Source organism: Cyprinodon tularosa, unplaced genomic scaffold (assembly GCF_016077235.1).
Source record: "Cyprinodon tularosa strain WSP-4 unplaced genomic scaffold, ASM1607723v1 ctg227, whole genome shotgun sequence".
In the NCBI taxonomy this organism is placed as follows: Eukaryota; Metazoa; Chordata; class Actinopteri; order Cyprinodontiformes; family Cyprinodontidae; genus Cyprinodon; species Cyprinodon tularosa.
In genome coordinates, this window is record NW_024038846.1 from 549,669 (window position 1) to 574,020 (window position 24,352).

The window sequence follows — 24,352 nt, forward strand, 5'->3', positions numbered from 1 at the left end:
ATATATATATATATATATATATATATATACACTATATTGCCAAAAGTATTTGCTCACCCATCCAAATTATTGGAATCAGGTGTTCCAATCACTTCCATGGCCACAGGTGTATAAATTCAAGCACCTAGGCATGCAGACTGTTTTTACAAACATTTGTGAAAGAATGGGTCGCTCTCAGGAGCTCAGTGAATTCCAGCGTGGAACTGTGATAGGATGCCACCTGTGCAACAAATCCAGTCGTGAAATTTCCTCGCTCCTAAATATTCCACAGTCAACTGTCAGCTGTATTATAAGAAAATGGAAGTGTTTGGGAACGACAGCAACTCAGCCACGAAGTGGTAGGCCACGTAAACTGACGGAGCGGGGTCAGCGGATGCTGACGCGCATAGTGCGAAGAGGTCGCCAACTTTCTGCAGAGTCAATCACTACAGACCTCCAAACTTCATGTGGCCTTCAGATTAGCTCAAGAACAGTGCGCAGAGAGCTTCATGGAATGGGTTTCCATGGTCGAGCAGCTGCATCCAAGCCATACATCACCAAGTGCAATGCAAAGCGTCGGATGCGGTGGTGTAAAGCACGCCGCCACTGGACTCTAGAGCAGTGGAGACGCGTTCTCTGGAGTGACGAATCGCGCTTCTCCATCTGGCAATCTGATGGACGGGTCTGGGTTTGGCGGTTGCCAGGAGAACGGTACTTGTCTGACTGCATTGTGCCAAGTGTAAAGTTTGGTGGAGGGGGGATTATGGTGTGGGGTTGTTTTTCAGGAGCTGGGCTTGGCCCCTTAGTTCCAGTGAAAGGAACTCTGAATGCTTCAGCATACCAAGACATTTTGGACAATTCCATGCTCCCAACTTTGTGGGAACAGTTTGGAGCTGGCCCCTTCCTCTTCCAACATGACTGTGCACCAGTGCACAAAGCAAGGTCCATAAAGACATGGATGACAGAGTCTGGTGTGGATGAACTTGACTGGCCTGCACAGAGTCCTGACCTCAACCCGATAGAACACCTTTGGGATGAATTAGAGCGGAGACTGAGAGCCAGGCCTTCTCGTCCAACATCAGTGTGCGACCTCACAAATGCGCTTCTGGAAGAATGGTCAAAAATTCCCATAAACACACTCCTAAACCTTGTGGACAGCCTTCCCAGAAGAGTTGAAGCTGTTCTAGCTGCAAAGGGTGGACCGACGTCATATTGAACCCTATGGATTAGGAACGGGATGTCACTTAAGCTCATATGTGAGTCAAGGCAGGTGAGCAAATACTTTTGGCAATATAGTGTATATATATATATATATATATATGTATATATATATATATATATATATATATATATATGTATATATACAAAATAAGGTACTATCAATTTCCCAGCTGTGTGTAGCTTTATTTCAGTATAAATGCAGCTCCATAAAGCGAAGCAACAAGGAAAACACAATACAGGTCAGGGTTAGGCTATAAAACAATATGCTGAGATCTGAAGGTCCGAATTGGGTATTATGTACCATATCCAAAAATAGGTTACTAAATAATGGCTATTGATCTTCACAATATGACAACAATACGTTCTGGGCGGAGTTTATAATAAGCCTCTAAAGAAATTAACCAAACATGTGGAGATGGGTATGCCTACCCTGTTTAAATGAGACCCAAATCGAACTCACATGCTAACTGCAGTGGATGGCATTAAAACAAAACCATCGCTACTAAAATATGGAAGCAGCATGTGTTTTCCACCGAATCTGTCTGAATCTCAACCGTTTTCAGTAATAAAATGGGCAAAATCTCCCCTGCACCAAGATTTGATTTGAAAAATTATAATTTCACAGCCGTTCATGTTAAAAATAAACACAATTTGTTTCAAAATGGTGATCTAAAAGTTATCAAAATCCAAAAAGCCTTTATTTAAATCTATAATCTGCTTTTTCAATTGTAACACAAAAGAACCTAGTAAAATTTAGGGCTGAAATTATGAACCAGATTAATAATTATTAACTAATTACTGAAATGTTCATCAACTAATTTTGTAATTTAATCATTACTTAAGAGTGTTGATACAAAGACAAAATGTCCTTTGCTGAATGAATAACCTTACATCAGTAGTGAAGACAAAACTGTAAAAATATAACGTCTAAGCATTTATAAATGTGAAATACATAAAATGTTTTAATTAAGGCTTGAATGTATGTATATATTTTTCAATTTTCTTTCCATTTGCAGTTCACTCCAAATGTGCAATATGTTTTTCTTCTCTCTATATTCCAAATTAAGCTTTTTTAGAAATAAAACGTTACTTAAACTATATCTATTTAGATTAATGTATTATTTCAGAAACTTATTTAATCAATAAGTGCATCCCTTGTAAAATACATTAAGGTTTTAACAAGACAAAGATGTTAAATTCTAAATTAGAAAAGTAGTCTAAATAAATATAAATCTGATATAAATTCCCTCTTAGTGCAAAAGAAAAAAATTATTCACACCATTAAATGTATAAAAGAGCACCTTATATCACTTAAGAGTAACCTTTATACTGAATTTTTTAAAAGGTTCCAATTATATCCTCAACAACATTAAGTAATGGTCTTCTAACGCAGCAAAAGAGTGGTGATTAACAGCAGGTAAATGTCACATCTCAGTGTGGTCGGGATATGGTCATTACACCCTATATTAGGTCAGGATATATAGAAACATCAGTAAGACTTAGGATTGCATCATAGCATTTTAAATACCATCTAGATCAACATGCACATTACAGCTAACTTCACAGCATGAGAGGTTTATCCCAGTCTGCTGTTAGCGTCCAAAAATATGACACACAAACACGTGCGCACACACAAGCAGCACCAGATGGTCAGTAGAGGTACTGCCAAATGATGTCTCACACTCACTGACTATAGGAAAACACACAACAGGATGGTTGGGGTTGGGGGCAGGATTCAAGAGGTGGTAGATGAGATAAAAAATGAAGGTGCACTAACAACAGCAGAAAACACAGAGAGAGATACCTGCTTTATCTGCATCTACACTGTTGTATACTTTCTGTGTTGAAATAATTAACCTTGGCTTTTTTGCTGCTGAAATAATTTTGAACCATTTGTCCTTCAGAAGTTCCATAAAAAATGTATTCAGCTTTTATTTCCTGTTAAAATAATCATTGTACCATTTTTATCAATTCAGCCAGTTTTACACACTCAAAATGGAAAGCTCAGAGGCAAGACCATAGAGGCAGAGATCAGGAGTTTTTAATACAATTTTCCTTCAAAGGATATAAACACTAAAAATTTCACCATAAATAACAATTGATTTCCTCATTTATTCCAATTTCTTTTCCTTTTTTAGCCAAAGTTATTAGCTAGTCTCAGATCGGCCCAGATCACTGCAAAAATAATCTAGAAATAAGTAAAAATGTCTTAAATTAGGTGTACTGACCCTCCATTTGAGCAGGTAAATAATATGATTTGCAATTGGAGTAAGTATTTTACTCTTAAAATAGGATCATTACAGGTGCTGGTCATAAAATTAGAATATCATGAAAAAGTAGATTGATTTCAGTAATTCCATTTAAAAAGTGAAACTTGTATATTATATTCATACATTACATACAAACTCATATATTTCAGATGTTTATTTTGTTTAATTTTGATGATTACAAATGACAACAAATGAAAATCTCAAATTCATCATATCAGAAAATTAGAATATTACTGAAGACCAATAAAAACAAAGGATTTATAGAAATGTTGGCCAACTGAAAAGTATGAACATGAAAAGTATGAGCATGTACAGCACTCAGTATTTAGTTGGGCCTCCTTTGGCCTGTATTACTGCAGCAATGCGGCGTGGCATGGAGTCGATCAGTCTGTGGCACTGCTCAGGTGTTATGATAGCCCAGGTTGCTCTAATAGTGGCTTTTAGCTCTTCTGAATTGTTGGGTCTGGTGTATTGCATCTTCTTCTTCACAATACCCCATAGATTTTCTATGGGGTTAAGGTCAGGAGAGTTTGCTGGCCAATTAAGAACAGGGATACCATGGTCCTTCAACCAGGTACTGGTAGCTTTGGCACTGTGTGCAGGTGCCAAGTCCTGTTGGAAAATGAAATCTGCATCTCCAAAAAGTTGGTCAGCTGCAGGAAGCATGAAGTGCTCTAAAACTTCCTGGTATGTGGCTGCGTTGACCCTGGACCTCAGAAAACACAATGGACCAACACCAGCAGATGACATGGCACCCCAAACCATCACTGACTGTGGAAACTTTACACTGGACTTCAAGCAACGTGGATGAAGTGCCTCTCTTCTTTTCCTCCAGACTCTGGGACCTTGATTTCCAAAGGAAATGCAAAATTTACTTTCATCAGAGAACATGACTTTGGACCACTCACCAGCAGTCCAGTCCTGTTTCTCTTTAGCCCAGGCAAGACGCTTCTGACGCTGTCTGTGGTTCAAGAGTGGCTTGACACAAGGAATGCGACAGCAGAAACCCATGTCTTTCATACGTCTGTGTGTGGTGGTTCTTGAAGCACTCACTCCAGCTGCAGTCCACTCTTTGTGAATCTCCCCCACATTTTTGAATGGGTTTTGTTTCACAATCCTCTCCAGGGTGCGGTTATCTCTCTTGCTTGTACACTTTTTTCGACCACATCTTTTCCTTCCCTTCGCCTCTCTATTAATGTGCTTGGACACTGAGCTCTGTGAACAGCCAGCCTCTTTAGCGATGACCTTTTGTGTCTTGCCCTCCTTGTGCAAGGTGTCGATGGTCGTCTTTTGGACAACTGTCAAGTCAGCAGTCTTCCCCATGATTGTGTAGCCTATAGAACTAGACTGAAAGACCATTTAAAGGCTTTTGCAGGTGGTTTGAGTTAATTAGCTGATTAGAGTGTGGCACCAGGGGCCATCAATTTTGAACCTTTTCACAATATTCTAATTTTCTGATATGATGAATTTGAGATTTTCATTTGTTGTCATTTGTAATCATCAAAATTAAACAAAATAAACATCTGAAATATATGAGTTTGTATGTAATGTATGAATATAATATACAAGTTTCACTTTTTAAATGGAATTACTGAAATCAATCTACTTTTTCATGATATTCTAATTTTATGACCAGCACCTGTAGATAATATGCACTTAAAATTAGACAATACAATTATTTTTTATGTAAATGTTCTTGTTCTTTTGGCAAAGAGGCTCACTTACCGCTTCAACTCAAGAAAAATTGACTTAATTTAAGAAAACAATTACTTATTTAGATTTCAATTTTTTGCAGTGATCTTAAAAATATCTAAACTTATGATAAACATTTAAAAATACATATAGACATATGGACAAAACATATGTAATGCAATTCTATGTTAAGATATTTCTCTGAATGTCTATAATTGCAGTTCTATGCAGAGAACTACAAATGTTTACGGGGAAATAAATGTAGTGGGTAATCCATCAAAATTAAAAATGTGTTAACAGCAGAAATAAAATATGATACGAAAAGTGCATGTTTCATACCAATAGTGGGACAGCACCTCCTTTCTCCATTTCTGGTGTAAACAAGCATCTGCTTTATAAATAGCTGAAAAATCCAGATGTTACAGTGTTGGCATTGGCAAATACACCAAGCAGAAAACCCTGAAGTCAAAATTAACAGTGGAATTTAGGATTACTTTTAAAGCCAATTATTATTAGTTTTACAAAATTTGTATTACTAATTTTCTGACTTTATATGTAAAAGGAAATTAATCAGCATTATATATTTTACACAACTAAATGTGTGGGCCAGTAGAGTAATGAGATGTGACTTTCAATGCATTCTGGCATGTTGGCCATTATAAACAACAAAATAAAAACTATTTCCCTGTTAGCATTCTTGCTTCAAGTTGCAGTTTTGTTGTTTCCAAGACAAAACTAGGAAAGTAAACTCCCGAATTCAGCAGGGAGGGAAATTATCAAGAGATTTATTAATTGCGGATCGATTATTTGCTTTATGTGATTAAAGCAAAAAGAGCCTTCCGAAAATCAGACACCTTAGAAGTAAATATCTTAGTTTTATGTAGACTTCCCCTGATTTCGGGTCACTTTATTGACAAGAACTTAGAAAGGCTGAAGACATGCAAGTAAATCTGACATAAACAGTGAGGATAACAATAACGTACGAAAAGAATAGTCTTTAGAATAGATGTTATAAACAGATAATTGAAAAACCACTTATTCACATGAGACCCTAGCAAAAATGCACTCGTAAATCATTTAAAAATAACACCAATCAAAGTGACAAATATGTTTTGTTAAGTCCTGTCTTCTCTGTCTGACTTAGACCCCATAAATAGACACCTTCTGGTAGAATGACCTAAGAAAAAAAAACTCATGCTGTCTTTAAGGGATCAGTGCTTCTGCTACACAGAACAAGTCTAAACTGCTGGGTTTGACGTAAAATGACTAGTTCCGGGGAAAGCCTAATTTATGCTTTGGGATTTTATTACAATGTTATTTTCAGTGTGTCATTTAGGCTGCCTGATGGGAACGGTCTGTGGTTATGTGTCAGCTTCTGCATGACTTGGCACAGAGAAAAGACTCGAGAGACTGGCATTCCAATGGCAAGACAGGAATAGGACAGGATACAGCTGGACAGGCAAATGTAATTTTGTCCTTTTGTTTCTTTAGGAATTTCTGAAACTGTGTGAAGTGCACCAAGAAGCTAAAAAACCTAGAGAAGGCATGGAAGGAACAGGTCAAACTAACATAAAAGAAAAATAATGTACTACTAACTAACCTGTACTACTAACTAACCTGTTAAACTTCTTATCATCTCTTTTTACCACATTTCTATAAGTCATCTACTGTATATACTGTTTTTTTTGACTGATTACCATACACAAATTGCATATTGCCCATGCACATCCTTTGTATGTAAGTAACAGTATGTAAGACCAAACAGTAAACATGGGTGGAAGTGCATCCACAAACCTCTCTCTTTAGAGTTGTAAAAGCCAGCTGCAGAATTTACAAAGATCCATTCTGTAAGAATTTTTCTGAAAGGTACTACATTACTCAGGATATTAAAAGAGTATAACAGTGGTACAAACAGAACCCTTTTGACATGATGAACTATATAAATCAGCCCAGAAAGGGTTACACAGCCATTTCTAATGTGTTGGACCCAAGTGAACCACAGTGATGGAGAAAAACATGAGGTAATGGTGAACCTTTCCAATGTGGTCAGCCTTAAAAAAAACACTCCAAAAGTAAATCTATCACTCTTCTAAGAAGTCCAAAAATCACTTCGAACAACATTCAAAGCCCTGCAGGCTTCACTTGCTTCAATTAGAATCAGTGTTTTTTGATTCCATGAAACTAAGAGACTGAGCAGCATCTATGGGACAGTTTGTAGGAGGACATATTACACAAATAATTGAAATATAAGTAAGTAATTTTTTCTTAAATTAAATCTTTTTTTTCTTGATTTGAGCAAGTAATTGAGATTCTACCAATGGAATAACATAATTTACATTTAAAATAAGAATTAAACAACTGTACTCTATTAATTCAAGTGAAAAATATCCAATTATCTGATTTTAAGGCTAAACATACTCTTTCTATTGGCAGATCATCTTATTAAGATCCTTTTTGCTGTGTTTTGAACCAATTCAAAATAGTGTAAAAAAAAATACTTGCATAGAGATGGTGGATTTTGTTACTCTTAACTTATAACATTTCCTTTTCTTGGTATAAATTTGATGAGACAAAAGGAAAAAACAAGCAAACCTGCAATTTAATAAAAGTAAATAAGTAATAATCGACACAATGATAAAAAAAAAAAAGACTACACTGAGAAAACATGTGGGCAGTGCGGTACTTTTTAATGTTTTTTTCTTACTAGGCTGTTTACTTGTCTTAGTATGGGAGCCAAAAATCTTGGAGAGCGCTGTCTTTCTCTCACCAAAGGAGTGGCTTTGTCAGCTTATGTCCTGTGCCAGGTCTGAGTGATCCATCACTGTTACATGATCCACCAAAATTAATAAACTGATCTCAGTCTCCAAGGACTAAGAAGGAAGTTTGAAATCCAATTGCATTTGGGCAACAGGGAATAAGCCAAAACAAACTACGGCTGGGAATAGGGAAGCAATTAGTGTCTTTAAAATGTTTTGTTTCTTTCCCTGAAAAAGTTTCCTGTTTTGCAAATAAAGGAAGACAAAATCTGAAAAACAGAAGTAAAAGCAAATAAACATAAATTTTTTTTTACATTTTTCTTGCAAGCAAGATAAAGCCAATATAATAAACCGAACTGCAAATCAAACTCAAGCTTTTCTGATAGTGAAATAATCCGTTTATCTGTTCCCCAAAGCCAAAATCTTGCATGGTTTTCGTTTTCTATCTGAATAAGTACAGAAAAGCTGAAAAACATCTTTTCAAAGGCAAAACATTAGAGTGTACAACTCCTTGATGCGAGATGTTAGTGGCTTCGAAAGAAAAATCCAACTTTTATGATCAAGATCACTAAACTTACTGATATAATAATGTGGTAGTCAGGTGGTGATCAGGGGTCATATGATTCCACTTTATATTCTTGGACCAATGTCTCCGATTTTTTTCCATCAATGGAGCAATAGTCAGATTATTGGTTGAAGATTAACTTTTTTTGTTTTAGTATAGAAGTAACTTATTAGAAAAAACTATTCTACTACTCTGCCATTGTGTGTCTGTGTACTTTTTAGCATTTTTTTTTTTTTCAGTGGCCCTAATCCTCTTCCGTACAGTTGCAACCCTGTATAGTTAGAATTATAAAGCTGTCATTTACTTTGTATTGTCTATATAAAGAAATAATCTCTATTGTACTCGCAACAAAATACCAAAGCAGACAAAAGATAAATTAAGGCTCTCCCATGACTTATAATCTCACTGAGAAATACTGATGTAATCAGGGATCATTAGATGTTTTATTGTGCCTTTATATAATCTCATGTCAGGGTCTTTATGCACTGATGTATGCAATGAGTGCTTTTCTTTTAATCTTGCCTCTCTATAGCGGGGAATTGCAGTCATTTGCTCATTTTGTAAACAGAGGTGTGTTGTTCTGCTTTCATCCTGGTACGGCTGCTTTGTTTCAGCAAACAACAGAAACGAAACAGATGGATTAAGAGCCTTCATTACCCCTCTCTGAAGCAAAAGCCGACACAGTGTGAGAGTGTGTGTGATATAATTCGCCCCTCACTCCGTTACGGAGCAGAAGAGTGGTTTCCACGGTAACAGTGGATGGGGTTCAAGAGAGGGCGGGTAGGAAAAATGGTGAAGCAAACAGCAGGAGGAGAAGGAAGGAGGGAAATATTGAAGCAAACGCAAGGAAAGGTGATTCTGTCCAATAGAAACGCTGCTCCAAATGCCGCTCTTGGAGGAAAACACTGATGCTGATGCCACACTGAGGATCAAAACCCAAATTTATTTTACCTCTGTACGACTCCAAACCATATTCAAAGAACTAGATCTAAGATCCCTAATCCCTATGTAGGGCACTATATAGTGCTTAAGCCCTTATAAATGAGTGTCCGAACATCTATTGGATGAAAAAGTAGTGGACTGAAAATGTTCCACAATGCACCTTGAAAAGTAGTGATCCATGATCACTGGGCCTTCTTCCAGTGGGATGTGCCTGGAACACCTCCCAGGGAAGGCATATTTATTTTTTTAGGTTTAAGCTTTCTCTATGTTTAATAATAGACTAGATATCAAAGTTTTGAGCCAAATAGCCATACTGTCACCTATTGATATGGAGTTTAACTCATTTTAATTGTATGATATTTTTTTACTTAATTGGGAGATTTTAATTGTGACATACAACTGACTTTTATATGACTTTGGATATAAATCAGCGTTGCTAACATAAGTGCAAAAACTGAATCATTCCAGGACTTTGACATACAAATCTTACATAGGCAGTATCAGTAAAATAAGGTAGAGTATTATTGAATGAAAACACCAACACCCTTTGAACCATAAATGAGGTTTTGAAGAACATAAAAAAATCCTTACCAGTCTATAAAGTTCTGTTACGCTGATTTCATCTGGGTCCACCATGCTGAACTCCCGCCGGGGCACCAGGTCCAAGCCAAGTTGTCTAAAACACACACAGATAAATCAAACAAATCAGACACAGATTATGAGGTGAACCCATTCTAACTGAATTGTAGGCAGGGCTGAGCATCAACAGGACTGGTGTCACTTCTATCAGGGCTTTTAAGTTCATCTGACAGATCTATTCCATTCCTTTCCATTCTGACTTCCTTTTACACCTCTTAGCATTTACGCATATCAGTTTATGTGCATTTCAATCCTTGATTCTCAGCTCTTATGGGAATGAGGAGGTTAAAGCCAGCATTTTATCATTCTTCTCCTGTGGTTTAGACCAGCACCATCCAGTTCAAGATGTCTCCTTTGCAGCAATAAAAGGAAAAAGGCCAGTGGAGAGAGAGACTCTCCAAACAGTGCCCTCACTAATGATGGATGTGTACCTGTTTGAGGACAGCCAGCAGCAGGAGAATGAAGAAAAGTAAGGGCACACACAATAAGAATATGAGATGAGTTGGGCTTTTCTTTCTATTCTTTAAGCCATCAGCATTGAGCAGTAAGAGATAGGAGAGGAAAAGCAGCAGGAGGGATGGAGCAAGAGCTGGCTCTGTGAGAGCGATTTGATTGAGTGAGGAGTGCGCTTGCAGGCAGGGGAGGTGAAACTGAAGAAAGACGTGTGACAAGCAGTGTTGTGCCTGAACGCGTTCATTGAACGAAAGTTCATGAACTCGTTCATATTTTGGCGAACGTGAACTGAACGTACTGCATTATTGCCTGATGAACGTTATTGTGAACTCGTTCATCCTGGTGTCTGTGAACGGCACGCTCTCTCAGTTCAGCTCCGTTCAATAGGTTGCCAGATTTCTATAGAGCCCTCCAGGCGAAACCCCTCTAAATCACACCGTAAACAGGCCTTAATATGTAGCGGGAAAAACACCCAATCTGGCAACACCAGCTACCAGCGTCGTAGCCTACAGCCGCGTGCGTCATCAAAACAAAATGCAGCGTGGAAGCTACAGCAGCATGTAGGCTACCGTGGAGGCGACAAAGCAGCAGTATGATCACTTAAAACAGTTTTATGACCATGTGGTCGGTGAGGATGATAGCAACAAGTTTGCCCGCCGGCTTTCAGTAAAAAAATCCGCACTTCAGTAACCTTAAATTCCTACCTCAGCCTGGTCCTTCAGTTTGTGTTAGTAAAATCTTCTTGAGCGGAGGTCTTCAACAGGGGATCCGCGACCCCTAGGGGGTCTACGGAGGTACTGCATGAGGGTCTGCATGGTTAGTTGATATTTTTATATCCCCCCCCTGCAATTTTTTCCCCCACTAATTGAAATGTCTTTAAATACTCATTAACATGAAATCAACACACTGTAGTAAACAGATAAATGGAGACAAAAGATGTCTTTCAGTCATCAATGCTCACATTCAGCGACACACAGGAGCTCTTTCAAGCTGGGCACTGTTTCCTTCACAACAACCAGGAATCAGAATAAGAAAAACTTTAATAATCCCAGGGAGAAATACATTTCTTTACATTACTCCATCTGTAATAGAGTGACTATAGGACACAATTTCATACAATATATATAGTTAGGGGGTCCCCGCTCCATCTCGCCATCAGTTTGGGGGTCCTTGGTCTGGAAAACATAGAAGACCCCTGTTCTTGAGGGTTTTACTATCCATGTAACTTGTTTGTTAAACCTGCCTGGTATAATTTTCCAGTATTCCTTTTTAGTATGTATTAAAATGGAATTTCAAATGGAAAAAATTATTAAAATAAAAAAAAAAAACATTTGCACCTTAAAGACTACTTTCCTATTTTTCTTTTAATAATTACTCATAAAAAAGACCATTCAAGCAGCACATTTTTCCTGATGTTTTTGAGAATATACTGTAGGGGTGAAAGCTGCAGCTGCTACTAGTGTGAAGTGAATGGACAGCAACAAAGCGTTAAAGCAACAATGGGGAAATGCTGCCCCCTCAATGCTAATGTAAACCCTGGTTTGATAAGGATTCAAAACTGGATATGAAGATGAAATCTGACGCACAGTTTCAGAGTTACAACTGATAAAATAATTGCTGGCTGTGGTTCTACAGTAGGCTATGGTGTAATTGAGCAATATATGAAAAAAAAAGAACTATGAACTAACTCATTTTTTGGTTTTGAATTATGAACTATGAACTGAACTAGTTCATTTTAAAATGTGTGAACTGAACTAGAAAGAGAACTTTCCCAACACTGGTGACAAGTTTGGAAAGTTGGAAACCAATAAAAGAGCTGCAGAAATGTGCAAGAAAAAAAAAAAGCAGAGGCAGGGAAAATGAAAATTATAATTTTTTTTAAAGGAATATTTGAGCTGAACCCAAATACTGGGATTAACAAGACCATCATTTGAAGAGATAAATATCAAGATTATTCAGAAAATCCTCGTTTCCTCCCAGATTAGTGAAAAACCAACATGAATAGAAATCGGCAACCACATCTCAACATAAGTGTTCCTTAATATCAATTTCCTGAATCCTTTCAAAACAGAGTAGGCTGATAACCCCAATAATATTTAAATCCTTGTTAGAATGAGTAATAAATGCAATAAACAAAGATCCAGACAACATTAAAGTTACACTTCTTCTAACCTCAAAGGGGTCTTTCTCTTCAATGGTTATTACTTTTGACAGCTCCACTTCAAACAAGAACAATGTTCATACGTTATTCACTGTTCAATATTTTGCCCCCAAGGTGCAATTTACTTGCAGCAGAGTCCACAAAGTCTACACACAGCATGTCAGGAGTCCAGGCAGCTCAATTCATTTAGAATAATTAATAAGCCCAACAACTGAAAGGATTAAAACACCTCAGGTCTGGTTTGATCTCGCCCTTTGGGCATAAGTCAACCTTTTTCTTGATAGAAGTAGCCTTAAGTTGATCTGGCAAAGATGCCACAGCTCTTTAAGGATTGAGCGATCTGATTGAGTTCTTTCAAATCAACACCAGGAATCTTTTGCGAAGTCCTTAACAATGTCCATCAACCTCGTTTTATTTCCCATGTTGACGATGCCTCGCTGGCACACTGTTCCAAAAGGTCAAATCAATTCAAAGAAAGAAAACTGAAAGCATTTTTAAAGGAAGAGATCAATATTATGACTATTCAATTTTATTTAAAGAAAAAAAAAAACAGCCATATGTTGTTTATTTTCATACATGGCATCTTTTGCTCAAATGTTATCCAGAATGGCCGCCAAGTGGTGACACTGGCAGACAATGTCTACCACTGTACTATACATAAGTTTCGGTAGTAGAGATAACGAGACAATCTAAAGTTTTATAATCTGATCAACTGAGTAATTCATAAGCGGACAGTTCCTTAAAACACTGAGTGCTCTCTTGTATGAAGAAGACTAAATAAATAATATAAACAAATAAATAAAACACAATTTCCCATGAACAAATATTGAAAATTATTATTGAAAGACAGGATATGTCGCTCTGACAAACTGTAAGACTTTACTTCCCATTTTGTGCCAACAAAGTCAAATCTAACTGTGATACGGCACTCTTTGTTAAGGGTAATCAAGCAACTGCTGTACTGGTAGCTGTGGTTCTTAATGCCCATTTATGGCTGCTCTCAAATTTAAAGCTGCATTAATTCACAAAAGCCCTAAGGATTAATCAAACATGTTAGTATAATGTCATAAATGTTTTGCATTGTGCCCTGCACTTATCTGTCGGTACGTCCTCATTCTCTGAGGACAATGGCAACTTTTGGTAGAGAAGCTGATAATGCTTCAACTTGCAGCACATTTACAAACAGAACCTCATAAAGTGCATCCTGCATCCCATGGCTATTTGAAAATAATCTCACATAAATTGCCTTAAGTTTGTGTGTTATCTTCAAACTGAGAGAACTTTACTTTCCATTGGAGCTCATGAGTCCTGGGAGTCCCACTTTCACTGGCTGCTGCCAGATCTGTTATTACAGCAGATCCCTTCTGCATTTCAAATGCTATCTCCTTGTAGATACATCCTATATTCCATGTATCCCCAACAAACCTCAGACAGGATATCAACTTGCAAATTTTCAGCAGCTGAATTGCTGCCTTTCATAAGAAAATCATAGCTATACCTCCTCCAGACTATAGTCCCCCGGGTTGGTTAACTCAGGAGTTCAAGTTCATCTTTATTTGAGCCCCCATTAAATGTGCATTGGTAAAAAAAGACAGTCCAATATACCTACTACAGCCATATTTAATGCATGACAAAATATGTCATAAACCAGACAAACAGCAGAACACAACTCAATAAATCAGAACATGACTGGCCAGGTTCCAAGCTTGGCCTTGACAGCAGGGTTGAGTAGGCATCTCTCCTTATATCTACTTCTCTATGTCATCTGTATAGCTACTTTTGGGAGGGTGTATTCCTGGGTAGCGGATGGGCACAACACTACTGATCCCAAGAAAATCCAGGCAACAAACTTCTTTATATTTTTGATAATGCAAAAATGACCTGTCAATATATTGGAGAAAACGAAAGCCTGAGGTGTAAATCTTAATTAAACATGTAGGACCCAACGGATGAATTTTTAAGAATAATTGTATTCCAAATATTTCACCTCAATGAACTTGAGCTGCCCTCAGATTATGCAAAATTGATGCCAATGTAGCAGAAGAGTCCAACAGCTTTGATTAGATAAGAAACTAAAGAAGAAGCGGAAAACAGAAGCAATGAAGGTCAAAATGAAGTAAGCAAGACAGAAAAAAACCTGACTATAAGCAGCTCATGGGATTGCAGGGAGAGAAAAATCAAAGATTTAGCTGAACTCTGCAGGAGTGTGACCTTCATTGAAATGTTATCAGAAGAAAATCTCACCTTGTTCGCACAAAAAACCCTGAAATTTTTCAGAAAAACAAGTCTTGTGGACAGGTGAGACTGGTGCAGACTTTATTCACTCCAGGGTTGTCAAAAAAAACTGTTTTCTTTCTTTATTTTTGTATGAAAAGAGGATGGCTTGACAAAAGATAAACCAGCATACCTAAAAAGCTGTCAAAAGTAAAATAAAGCAACTTTCCTTTGTTTTTTATAGACCTATTAAAGATAACACCTTGCATGCATTGCTCACTATGCATGCAGAGGGTTAAAAATATAACAACTATGGTTGCAATAAAAAACCCTGTCAGTTAATGGATGCTCTAAATTCAACCCTGCTGTTTGTGTCTCGAGCTCACCCAATGAAATTCAACATCTCAGTGCCTCTATGCAAGACATCACCAGTAGTCAGATACTCACTCGTTACCCCAGTCCAATCTCGCCGTGATGTGCTGTTTGACGTCCTTCATCCGGTCGTGAGTGAGGTGGCCGACCAGTACCTGCCTCCTCAGGTCCAAGATTTCATTCATCACATGCCAGAGCCGATGGAATAAATCTCCTTCATTCTTCTGTAGGAGGTGGAAGTGATGGAGAGGAAGGAGAAAGAGAGAGAGAAACGCTGAGATGAGACACAGGCAAACATGACAGGAAATAGAGCCTCATTCACCCTCATTGGCATTCCAATAATAAGTCTCAGTACATATTTGTTTAGTGGGCAAAAGGTCTAACATATGTTTGTTTAAAAATTTACGGTAAGTTATAGAATTCAAGCAGTCAAACAGTTTTAAATTTTTTTTTTAAATATAATTTTGATTAGGAGAATGCTCAATCATACTCACCTTTGTGCAAAACTTTATGAGTGAGTTTATCTAAGGAACATTTAGTTAACTTTAAATCCTTATAGGACTGCTGGTAAGACACAGAAAAACGTTTTTTTTTCTTCCTAAAGAAGCAGATACAACTGGATGGTGTCTCACTGTTGCAGCCTTAAGTGACCGAAATCCGATTTTTTTGTACGCATGCGACCTGTATCTGATCTTTTTAACTACACAGATCCAAGTTTTCCCAATGCGAACTATGCCACTTGGCTATGTGGTCCTGAATCTGACCTTTTTAAATGCAACCTGTGTCTGAATGGCCAGGTTGCATTCAACTGACCTGAACGTTACTAATACTCAACAAAGTCAAGAAAGGAAAAACAACAACCATGGCAGATGAAAATGCGGAGAGCAGTCTTTAAAGTCAGCCTTCTTAAAAAGGAGGTTGGGAAAGAAAGGAAAGATTCCAAAATGCGCTCAAGCTCTACCATCCATGTTATCTTCCATTAACGCAGAGCATGCTCATTTGTGACGTCATTGCCTCCTATACTGCGCATGGGGGACACTTAAGTTCTGTGAATGCAGTTCACACAGGAAATCACATAAAAGTCACATATATTTGGAAAAGTGAAGGATCAAACAAAAGAATCGGATGTACCAAAAAAATCTGAATTGCGCATTAAGGCCAGCCTTGTGACAAAGCCTTAATGACCCAAAAGGAAATTCTTTAGTTGAGTATCTGCAACTTCATAGGTTCAGTCTATCCAGCCTCTTTGCCATTTTTCGGTCATTTCTTAGTAACAATTAGTTTTAAACATTTCAGTCATTGATCTGATTGTAACCAAGCACATGTTTAGATCCTAAGCAGCTTGTTGACTATTGATAATCGTCCTTTCCTTACTTGAATGCGATCTTCACTTCACATTTTGAAGAGTACCTCAGAGATATGGACATCTATATAACCTTAAATTTATACCTAGGAAAACAGCAACTCAAAAAAGAGAAACAAAAGAGACTTTAATTAAACTTAAATAGCTAAAAGGAAATGGCAAGAGCATTAGTTGTTGATTTTTATAATAAATGTTGACATGTTAATTGTCCTTTAACCGCATTTTAAAGTATGTGCTTGAGCGCTTGAAGGAAACAGCAAAATTCGGACGTTTGAAAGTTTCTGAACACACTTCAGAAAGTTTTTGACATTTTTGAAAAAATTTTATGCGCTAAAAAGGATTTAGCAAATATTCATGTCACATGATCAGCTTTGTCAAAACCTTGCTACATTACTGTGGTTCGTGCTATTTCACTACCCTAACTTCCTGTTTATTACAACCAAACGTAACGCCAGCATATGACTACATTACGTTTTGCATCACCTAGTTGATTTGCTCTAAACCTTGAGTCCAATTAACACAAGAATTGAATAGAAAATGTGTTAGATAACTTTAGCATCAAACAAAAAAATATGTTTTCCTTTGCTTAATAAATGTGCAGAAATCTTTTTTGAGATGTTTCCTGTAAATTGATTTATGTCTTTCTAAGGCTTTTTAAACACTACTGCCAGAGACAGTAATGTTCCAGAGTAAATGGAAATGGTGGCATAAGGATAATTGATATCAAGGAAAACAGAGGAACTATCCAACTGCATAAACGTTCCCACCTTGACAATTTAAGTGACAAATTAATCTTTACAGTGAAAAAGGGGCAAAAAATGGATTTCAACTAATAAGCTTAGGTTTCCTGCTGCTTTCTGTAGCGAATCTATGCTCTTCGATCTAAAAGCATTCATCAGTTCAGTTCAATCAGCCCCCCAGATAGCTTAATGGGCTACTATCACAATCAATTCAGCAATTGAGAGGGTATGGAAAAGGGCCGTAACTGTTTTCCAATCACCAAGCCACAAATAAACTCAAATTGGAATTGTGTCGGTTTGTTTGCATGTAATCATCCCTACCACATAGAGCTGCTTCCACATGGCTCCCCACTCCCGCAGTGTCGACGTCATCTCTGTGATGACTGAGTCCTCGATGGGAATTACTGTCTCAAATTGCCTGAAAATGAAGACATTTGTGTTTTAACCAGCTCTTACATTCAGGAATGGAAACGGCAAACTAGAGTTAAATCTCTTACCCTTTGTTCTTCACCACGGCATTCTTCAGGTGGATATAACTGGATGGGAAGATCCCCTTTGAAAAGAGGAGAGACAGGTTCATTGAAATGCTCACTGCATCATTTGGCACTGTTAGCATTACACAGGTAATTAATTCAGACTTTGGAATATGTGTGAATTAAAAAATTGAAAGGACGAAGATGTTTATGGTATTTGCACAAGAAGAACAAATCTAAAAATAGTTGGACAGCAATAAACTGCTGCTTGATAAAAAGATTAAAGCTAAGATTAAACTGACATATTCAACTGTAAATTCAGCGCACAGTTCTAAATTGTCCTTCAATTATCATTATCAACTGTTTCCATATTTTTTAAATGTTAATTTTCTGGATATCCATTCAGTTTTTTCATCTTCTGAACGCCCTCTATTGGTATTTCTAATGTTCTTTTATAATCTCTTCATCATTGCCAACCAACCCCCGGTCTGTCCATTTATATCAATGGTTTGCAAACCTGGTCCACAGGACCCACTGTCCAACATGTTTTAGATGCTGCTCCCACACACCTGCACCAAATAACTCCATTCCCTCCCTAGCAGCCATCAAGGGCTGCAGAGACCTGTTAGTCATCCATTTATCAAAGTCAGGTGTGTGGAGGCAAGGAAATACCCAAAAAATGCAGGACAGTGGGTTCCTAGGACCCAGTTTGAAAACCATTGGTCTATATAAACCCATTCACCCACATATCTACATTCATCCTGTTAATCATAAACAGGAGCAAATCTTAAAGACCGACTTTATATGGATGTCATATTTCAAATACATAATCAGTGCGCAAAGATTCTATTTCTGCCTGTCAATACATTAAAAACAGAAATTTACCAAATAAGGTATTTTATCAAGCAGAATGTAACTATGACAGTTTCAATGGAAGTTCCCCTCCTACTATTAGTAATGAGTAATAATGACCTTATTAAACATTAGTACATAATATATAAACCTTTTCAAAAAGGTAGCAAGAACATTTTGCATACTTATGTTTGCTATATTAGGTGTAAGTAAAGGTCCAAAATAGATCTGGTCAGCTAGCTTCAAACAGTTCATGAGAAATGCTGTTTTAAGCAGAATCCCATGATTTTAAATGGATAAAAGTATTTACCTCTACAGAAATAAATTATGTCAGATAAAAGGAAGATAAGTTTGTGCATACGTTAGGTTTGTGAATTTGACATTCCTGTCTGAAGGTGTCTGTAAATGTATATTCATTTACACAAATAAGAAGAAAAGCTTTTTTTCTTCCAAGTTTGCTTACCTTAACATTAGGATTCTTTAGAATGAATCCTCTATACCATCCTGTGGAAACAAAACACAGTTTGAATTTGCTGAACATCAGAACATAATCTTAGATTATTTTTCTCCATGTCATAGAAAGTACTCCTGATCCAGTAATTGTGTCAGCTTTGTATTTTTTCTGGTAAAAGCAGCCAATTAGAACAAGATTTAAACAGTCCTTCTTCCTGAATTGATTCTCTTTTTGGCCTTTTAGGTAGAAAGTAGCTTTGTAAATCCGTTGTTAGCTGCATCTAATTTCTAAATGAGTCTGTTGATGGGTCTATAGCTGCAACATACTTTCTTGCTATGTGTTTTGTTGACATACAAGGTACTCCTGACTCAATACTTCTTCCTGAACCACACAAATTGCCCCTTTTAAGCATCCTTAAACAGGGCGACAGTGGCGTTGGATGTAGGAGTTTGCCCTGAAATCGAAGGATTGACGGTTCAAGCCTCGACTCCGACTTTCAGTGTCATTGTGTCCTTGGGCAAGACACTTCACCTGCATTGTCTACTGATGGTGGTCAGAGGGCCTGGTGGCGCCAGTGTACGGCAGCCTCGCTTCTGTCAGTGAGCTCCAGGGCAGCTGTGGCTACAATGTAGCTTGCCACCATCAGTGTGTGAGTGTGTGCGTGAATGGGTGAATGAATGTAGTGTAAAGCACTTTGGTCAAGTCTCCTGATTTGAATAAAGACAATATAAGTGCATGCCAATTACCATTTACCATTGTAAAGGTGTACTACAAAGTCAACAGCCTAATTCTGTCAGCTGTGCTGGATGAAATAAATTAGAGCTAAAACAATTAATCAGATTAATTGTGATTAACCGATTATCGAAATAATTCCAGTTAATTTAATCGTTAACTGGAGTATAGAGATTCTAAAACATGCCTTTGGCTGACAGATCAACACACTCAGAGCAGCAATTATACCAAAATTGTAAAAAGAAATATTAAATATTTCAATCAATATGTTCCATCCAAAACTCCTCAAGTGGAAAAATTTAGTTTCACCTGGTAGAATTTTTAAAAGAATCTTTTTTAAGGGACCTTTTCGATTATTAATCAATTAATTGAAAAAAATAATAAACAGAATATTCAATTTGCTAAATAATTGTTAGTTGCAACCCTAAAATAAACCTTTATCTTTTGATATCATTTGACTTTATTGCATGTAAAGTAGTAATATCCTGTGACTACATTAGAATGACCTTAAATTCATTTGTTAATTATTTTTTTTTAATAATCCATAATTTAGTCTTTAGTTAAACGACTTATTATTTTGAAGCTATATTATAAAACAATATATAAATACATATTTTGTTTTGATAATAGGAAAAGTTGAACAGCCTTTTATTAAATTGTGGCACAATTTTTGTTACCACTTATGAATCAGAGCAGTGGGAGTAGAAAAAGCTGAAACAAAGCCACACAGAAACGCTATGAATAGCTGAATCGCTCCAGCAGATGTTTTAAAAAAGGCAATGACCAAATGTTTGGAGGAACAAAAAAAAAAAAAAGAAAAAAAAAAGAAAGAATAAAAAGGTCTTTTTCACATCATTACACACTCCCAAATGGACTTATTCTCCATTAGTTAAGATGTGATGCCTTTTAGAAATGCAAACCCAAAGAGAAACAATGTAGTTAATTTACATTTGTACAAATCTGAGGTAATACGGTTCAGCAAAAAAAAAGACTATTTAAGCTCATTCCAGGGAAGGCCACCACAGCCATTGTAAATACCTCCAGATAAGAGCATTAGCTAAACAGCTCAGATGTAAATGTTTCAGATTATTCTAATCACTTAGATTTCACCAGAGCATTAGTGACTTCCCTTCCCTCTTCTTTTTTTAGATGAATACAGTCATTCTACTATGGTGCAATTTGCTTCAATCTGCAGTGTGCTCAGTTTTTCCTGTGATTATTCAGGATAACATTTTGGCCAACAATGGTGGCTGGCACTCTAGATGCTATTTTAAAGCAATGTGAACTAATCAGTAAAGTTCTATACTATTACTAAAGACTTTGTTAACAATTTATTAGGATTAACGCACATACTCCATACTTCTTTCTTCTCCTTCAACCCAATGTGTCTGCTACACCTTACGAGTTTAAGTATCACTTGTACTAAAAGTATACATCAGGTGTGGGCATTAATGGCAGTTTTTAGGCAATAAAACATAGTCAAATACTAGCGCATAAAGCATAAAGGTGCAAAATCTGAAAAACAAGAAGGAGAATGCATCCAAACATTCAGTTGACTGTCTCTTTGTTTATTAATTAAACTTTCTTTAACTAGAAATCAGTGCTATACACAAAAAGGTCACTAGCTCGAATTTACATGGAAATTATTCTAGGTTTCTTTGTCAACAGTCAGCCGATTTTATCGTCAGGTAAGAGTAAAGCTTTACAGAACATGGCTCACATAAGCTGTCATTGCATTTCTAAGATTTGAGTTATTTTAAGGTGGTGAAGGGTTGCTTTGGTAGCTGTGGGAGAAGCTGACAGCTTTAGCCTCCAAGACCAGCTAATAATGATTAATACTACATGACAAACAAGTAGCTGTGCAGAAGTTACCAGCATCTAGGCGTACCAACTTTTTAAAAATCTACAACTTAAACATTAATTTATCATTTAATTTCCATGTTAGAGAGATTTCAAAGAAATTCCTGAGAAATGTCCAGTGCGTTTATTGAAGTTAGATCCACTCAGTGCTACAACCGGCGTTCAATAAGTAATGCCCCTGACCCACTTCCAGTTGTTTCATATAGCTGAAATTTGCAGTTGCAATTCTTTGTATCTTCATTAATTAAGTAGCAAATTACAGTTCTGAACTAATTTTGGTTTCTAATTGACAGGTGTTTGAACTGAATGAAGTCTGAAACTGATCCTGTTTTGTGTCAAGCAGTGAAGGTCAACATTCAGCCCAGTCTGAGGTCCTGGGCACTCTGGAAGAGGTTTTATATTGGCCGCATTCATCTTTCCTTCAACTGCAACTAGTCGTCCTGTCCCTGCAGCTGAAAAATACCCCCATAGCATGATGCCGTCACCACCGTGTTTCACTGTTGGGGTTATATTGGACAGGTGATGAGCAGTGCCTGGTTTTCTTCACACATAAAGCTTAGAATTAATGCCAAAAAGTTCAATCTTAGTCTCATAAGACCAGAGAATCTTCTTTCTGTCTGGGAGTCCTTCATGTGTTTTTTGGCTTCCACTGGGCCACTCTCCTATAAAGCCCCGACTGGTGGATGGCTGAAATGATCGTTTACCTTGTGGAACTTTCGCCCATTGCCCTACTGCATCTCTGGAGCTCAGTCATATTGATTTTTGGGTTCTTCTTTTCCTCTCTCACCAAGGCTCTTCTCCCACGATTGCTCCATTTGGCTAGACGGCCAGGTCTAGAAAGAGTTCTGGTCATCCCAAACTTCTTCCATTTAAGGATTATGGAGGCCACTGTACTCTTAGGAACCTTGAGTACTGCAGAAATTGTTTTGTAACCTTCGCCACATCTGTGCCTTGCCACAGTGCCTTGCTCCTTGGGTATTTCCCTCAACCTCATGATTCTCGTTTGCTTTGACATGCACCGTGAGTTGTAAGGTTTTATATAGAACAGTGTGTGCCTTTCCTCATCAAGTCAAATCAGTTTAATTAACCACAGCTGGACTTCAATGAAGGAGCAGAACCATCTCAAGGAGGATCAGAAGAAATTGGCAGCATGTGGGTTAAACATGAGTGTCGCCACAAAGGATGTGAATACTTAGGATCATTTGATATTGATCCAAGGAACTTTATAAATTTTTAGCATATGGCTGCAATGAAATAAAGAGTGAAAAATTTAAAGGGGCCACAAAACTTTACGTGTCCTCTGTATGTGTTCTGTATGTTTATTTTTTGTGTTTATTTCACGTCTCTTTAAAAAATATTAATGTGCTAGTATTTAGGAAAAATTCCCCTATTATAAAATTTCTAGTCTCAATATTAATACAATAGTCAAATTTTACTTTTCTGCCTTGAATTAAAAGCAGAAATTATGCAATATATTTTTCATAATGGTTCCATGGAGTTTGTATTTTTATTTTCCTGTTTATCCCATATGTGCATATAATACATTGGTGACTTATATCCATCAAACAGGAAGTTCCCAAACTTTTCAGGTTCCGACCCACAAAATGGTACCAGACCCAAACTCATGACCCAAACTACTGGTCGAAAACATTTCTACAAAATTAAATAACCATCGGTGTAATAACATAACGCACTGCATCAACCACTAAAGTAGATGGTTTTTCCCATTTGCAAGTGATTTCTTTATATATTCTATATCTAAATGTAAATGTTTATTGTTTAGTTTAAATCTTGTAGTGGATGTCAAGACTCCATAATGCTTGATCATGAGTGTCACGCCTCCACATCTGGGAATCATTGCTTGAAACAGATTTTACATTTCTGAACCATCCCTGTAAAACATTGGGGCTTTATTGCTCTGCCAGACTGAACCTTTCCTTGTTTTTAAACAGTTTACAGGAGTCTATGTATTCAATTACAACAGGAAGTTACCAAAACAAAGCCTCAGACTGACAAAAATCAATAGCTGAGGTTTTATATTATCAGACAGGAGTTGGCAGCCATTACAGACGCTCTGGTAGCTTGTGTGTTTAGAAGTGTCAATAGTATCAACATGAGTCAGAGGCATTAGTCTGTCTCTTCTGCTGACAAAAGCTTGTCCCCCTGTCTCTTCGCTGTTGGCAGGATTTTGATTTAGTTCCTCCCTTCTGGGCAGAGCATTCAACTGGCTCAGCTATTGTCTACTTCCTCTGGGTCCCTTACCACAATATCACATCCCTCTGACTGGCAAGATGCATGGCTGCCTGCTGTCCTTCAGTGAATGTGTGTGTGTGCTCCTATGTGCGAGTATGTTTTTGTATCTCCACAAAGGAAGTGAGAAACAAGCTCCGGAAGAGGCTGAGGTGACTGTGTGTTTTTGCACGGCTGGTTATTTGTGGGGATAGCACTGTCCTGCAATGAAATGATTTTAGATTCTTCTGAAACTCTCACAAGTCAAACATGCACGACACAAAGAGATTATGAGAAAAACACAAGAAAGTGGAGAACCATAAAAGAATAAACTCTAGAGTTTAAAAGAGAAGTGAGCAGAAGAGAAAAACAGATTCAGGATGCT

The 24,352-nt window shown here is 37.3% G+C and overlaps 1 protein-coding gene across 1 annotated transcript in view; it reads right to left on the bottom strand.

Moving 5' to 3' along the window:
* Positions 1–22,553, bottom strand: part of dock4b (dedicator of cytokinesis 4b) — a 114,647-nt gene extending 92,094 nt beyond the window's left edge. Inside the window, exons 1-6 of the mRNA XM_038286511.1 lie at positions 22,526–22,553; positions 19,156–19,196; positions 17,865–17,920; positions 17,689–17,785; positions 15,340–15,488; positions 10,017–10,101 (exon numbers count right to left, since the gene is read on the bottom strand). Coding sequence (XP_038142439.1) covers positions 10,017–10,101; positions 15,340–15,488; positions 17,689–17,785; positions 17,865–17,920; positions 19,156–19,196; positions 22,526–22,553 — 456 coding nt within the window. The remainder of the gene's footprint in view (positions 1–10,016; positions 10,102–15,339; positions 15,489–17,688; positions 17,786–17,864; positions 17,921–19,155; positions 19,197–22,525) is intronic.
* Positions 22,554–24,352: the final 1,799 nt, after the last annotated feature.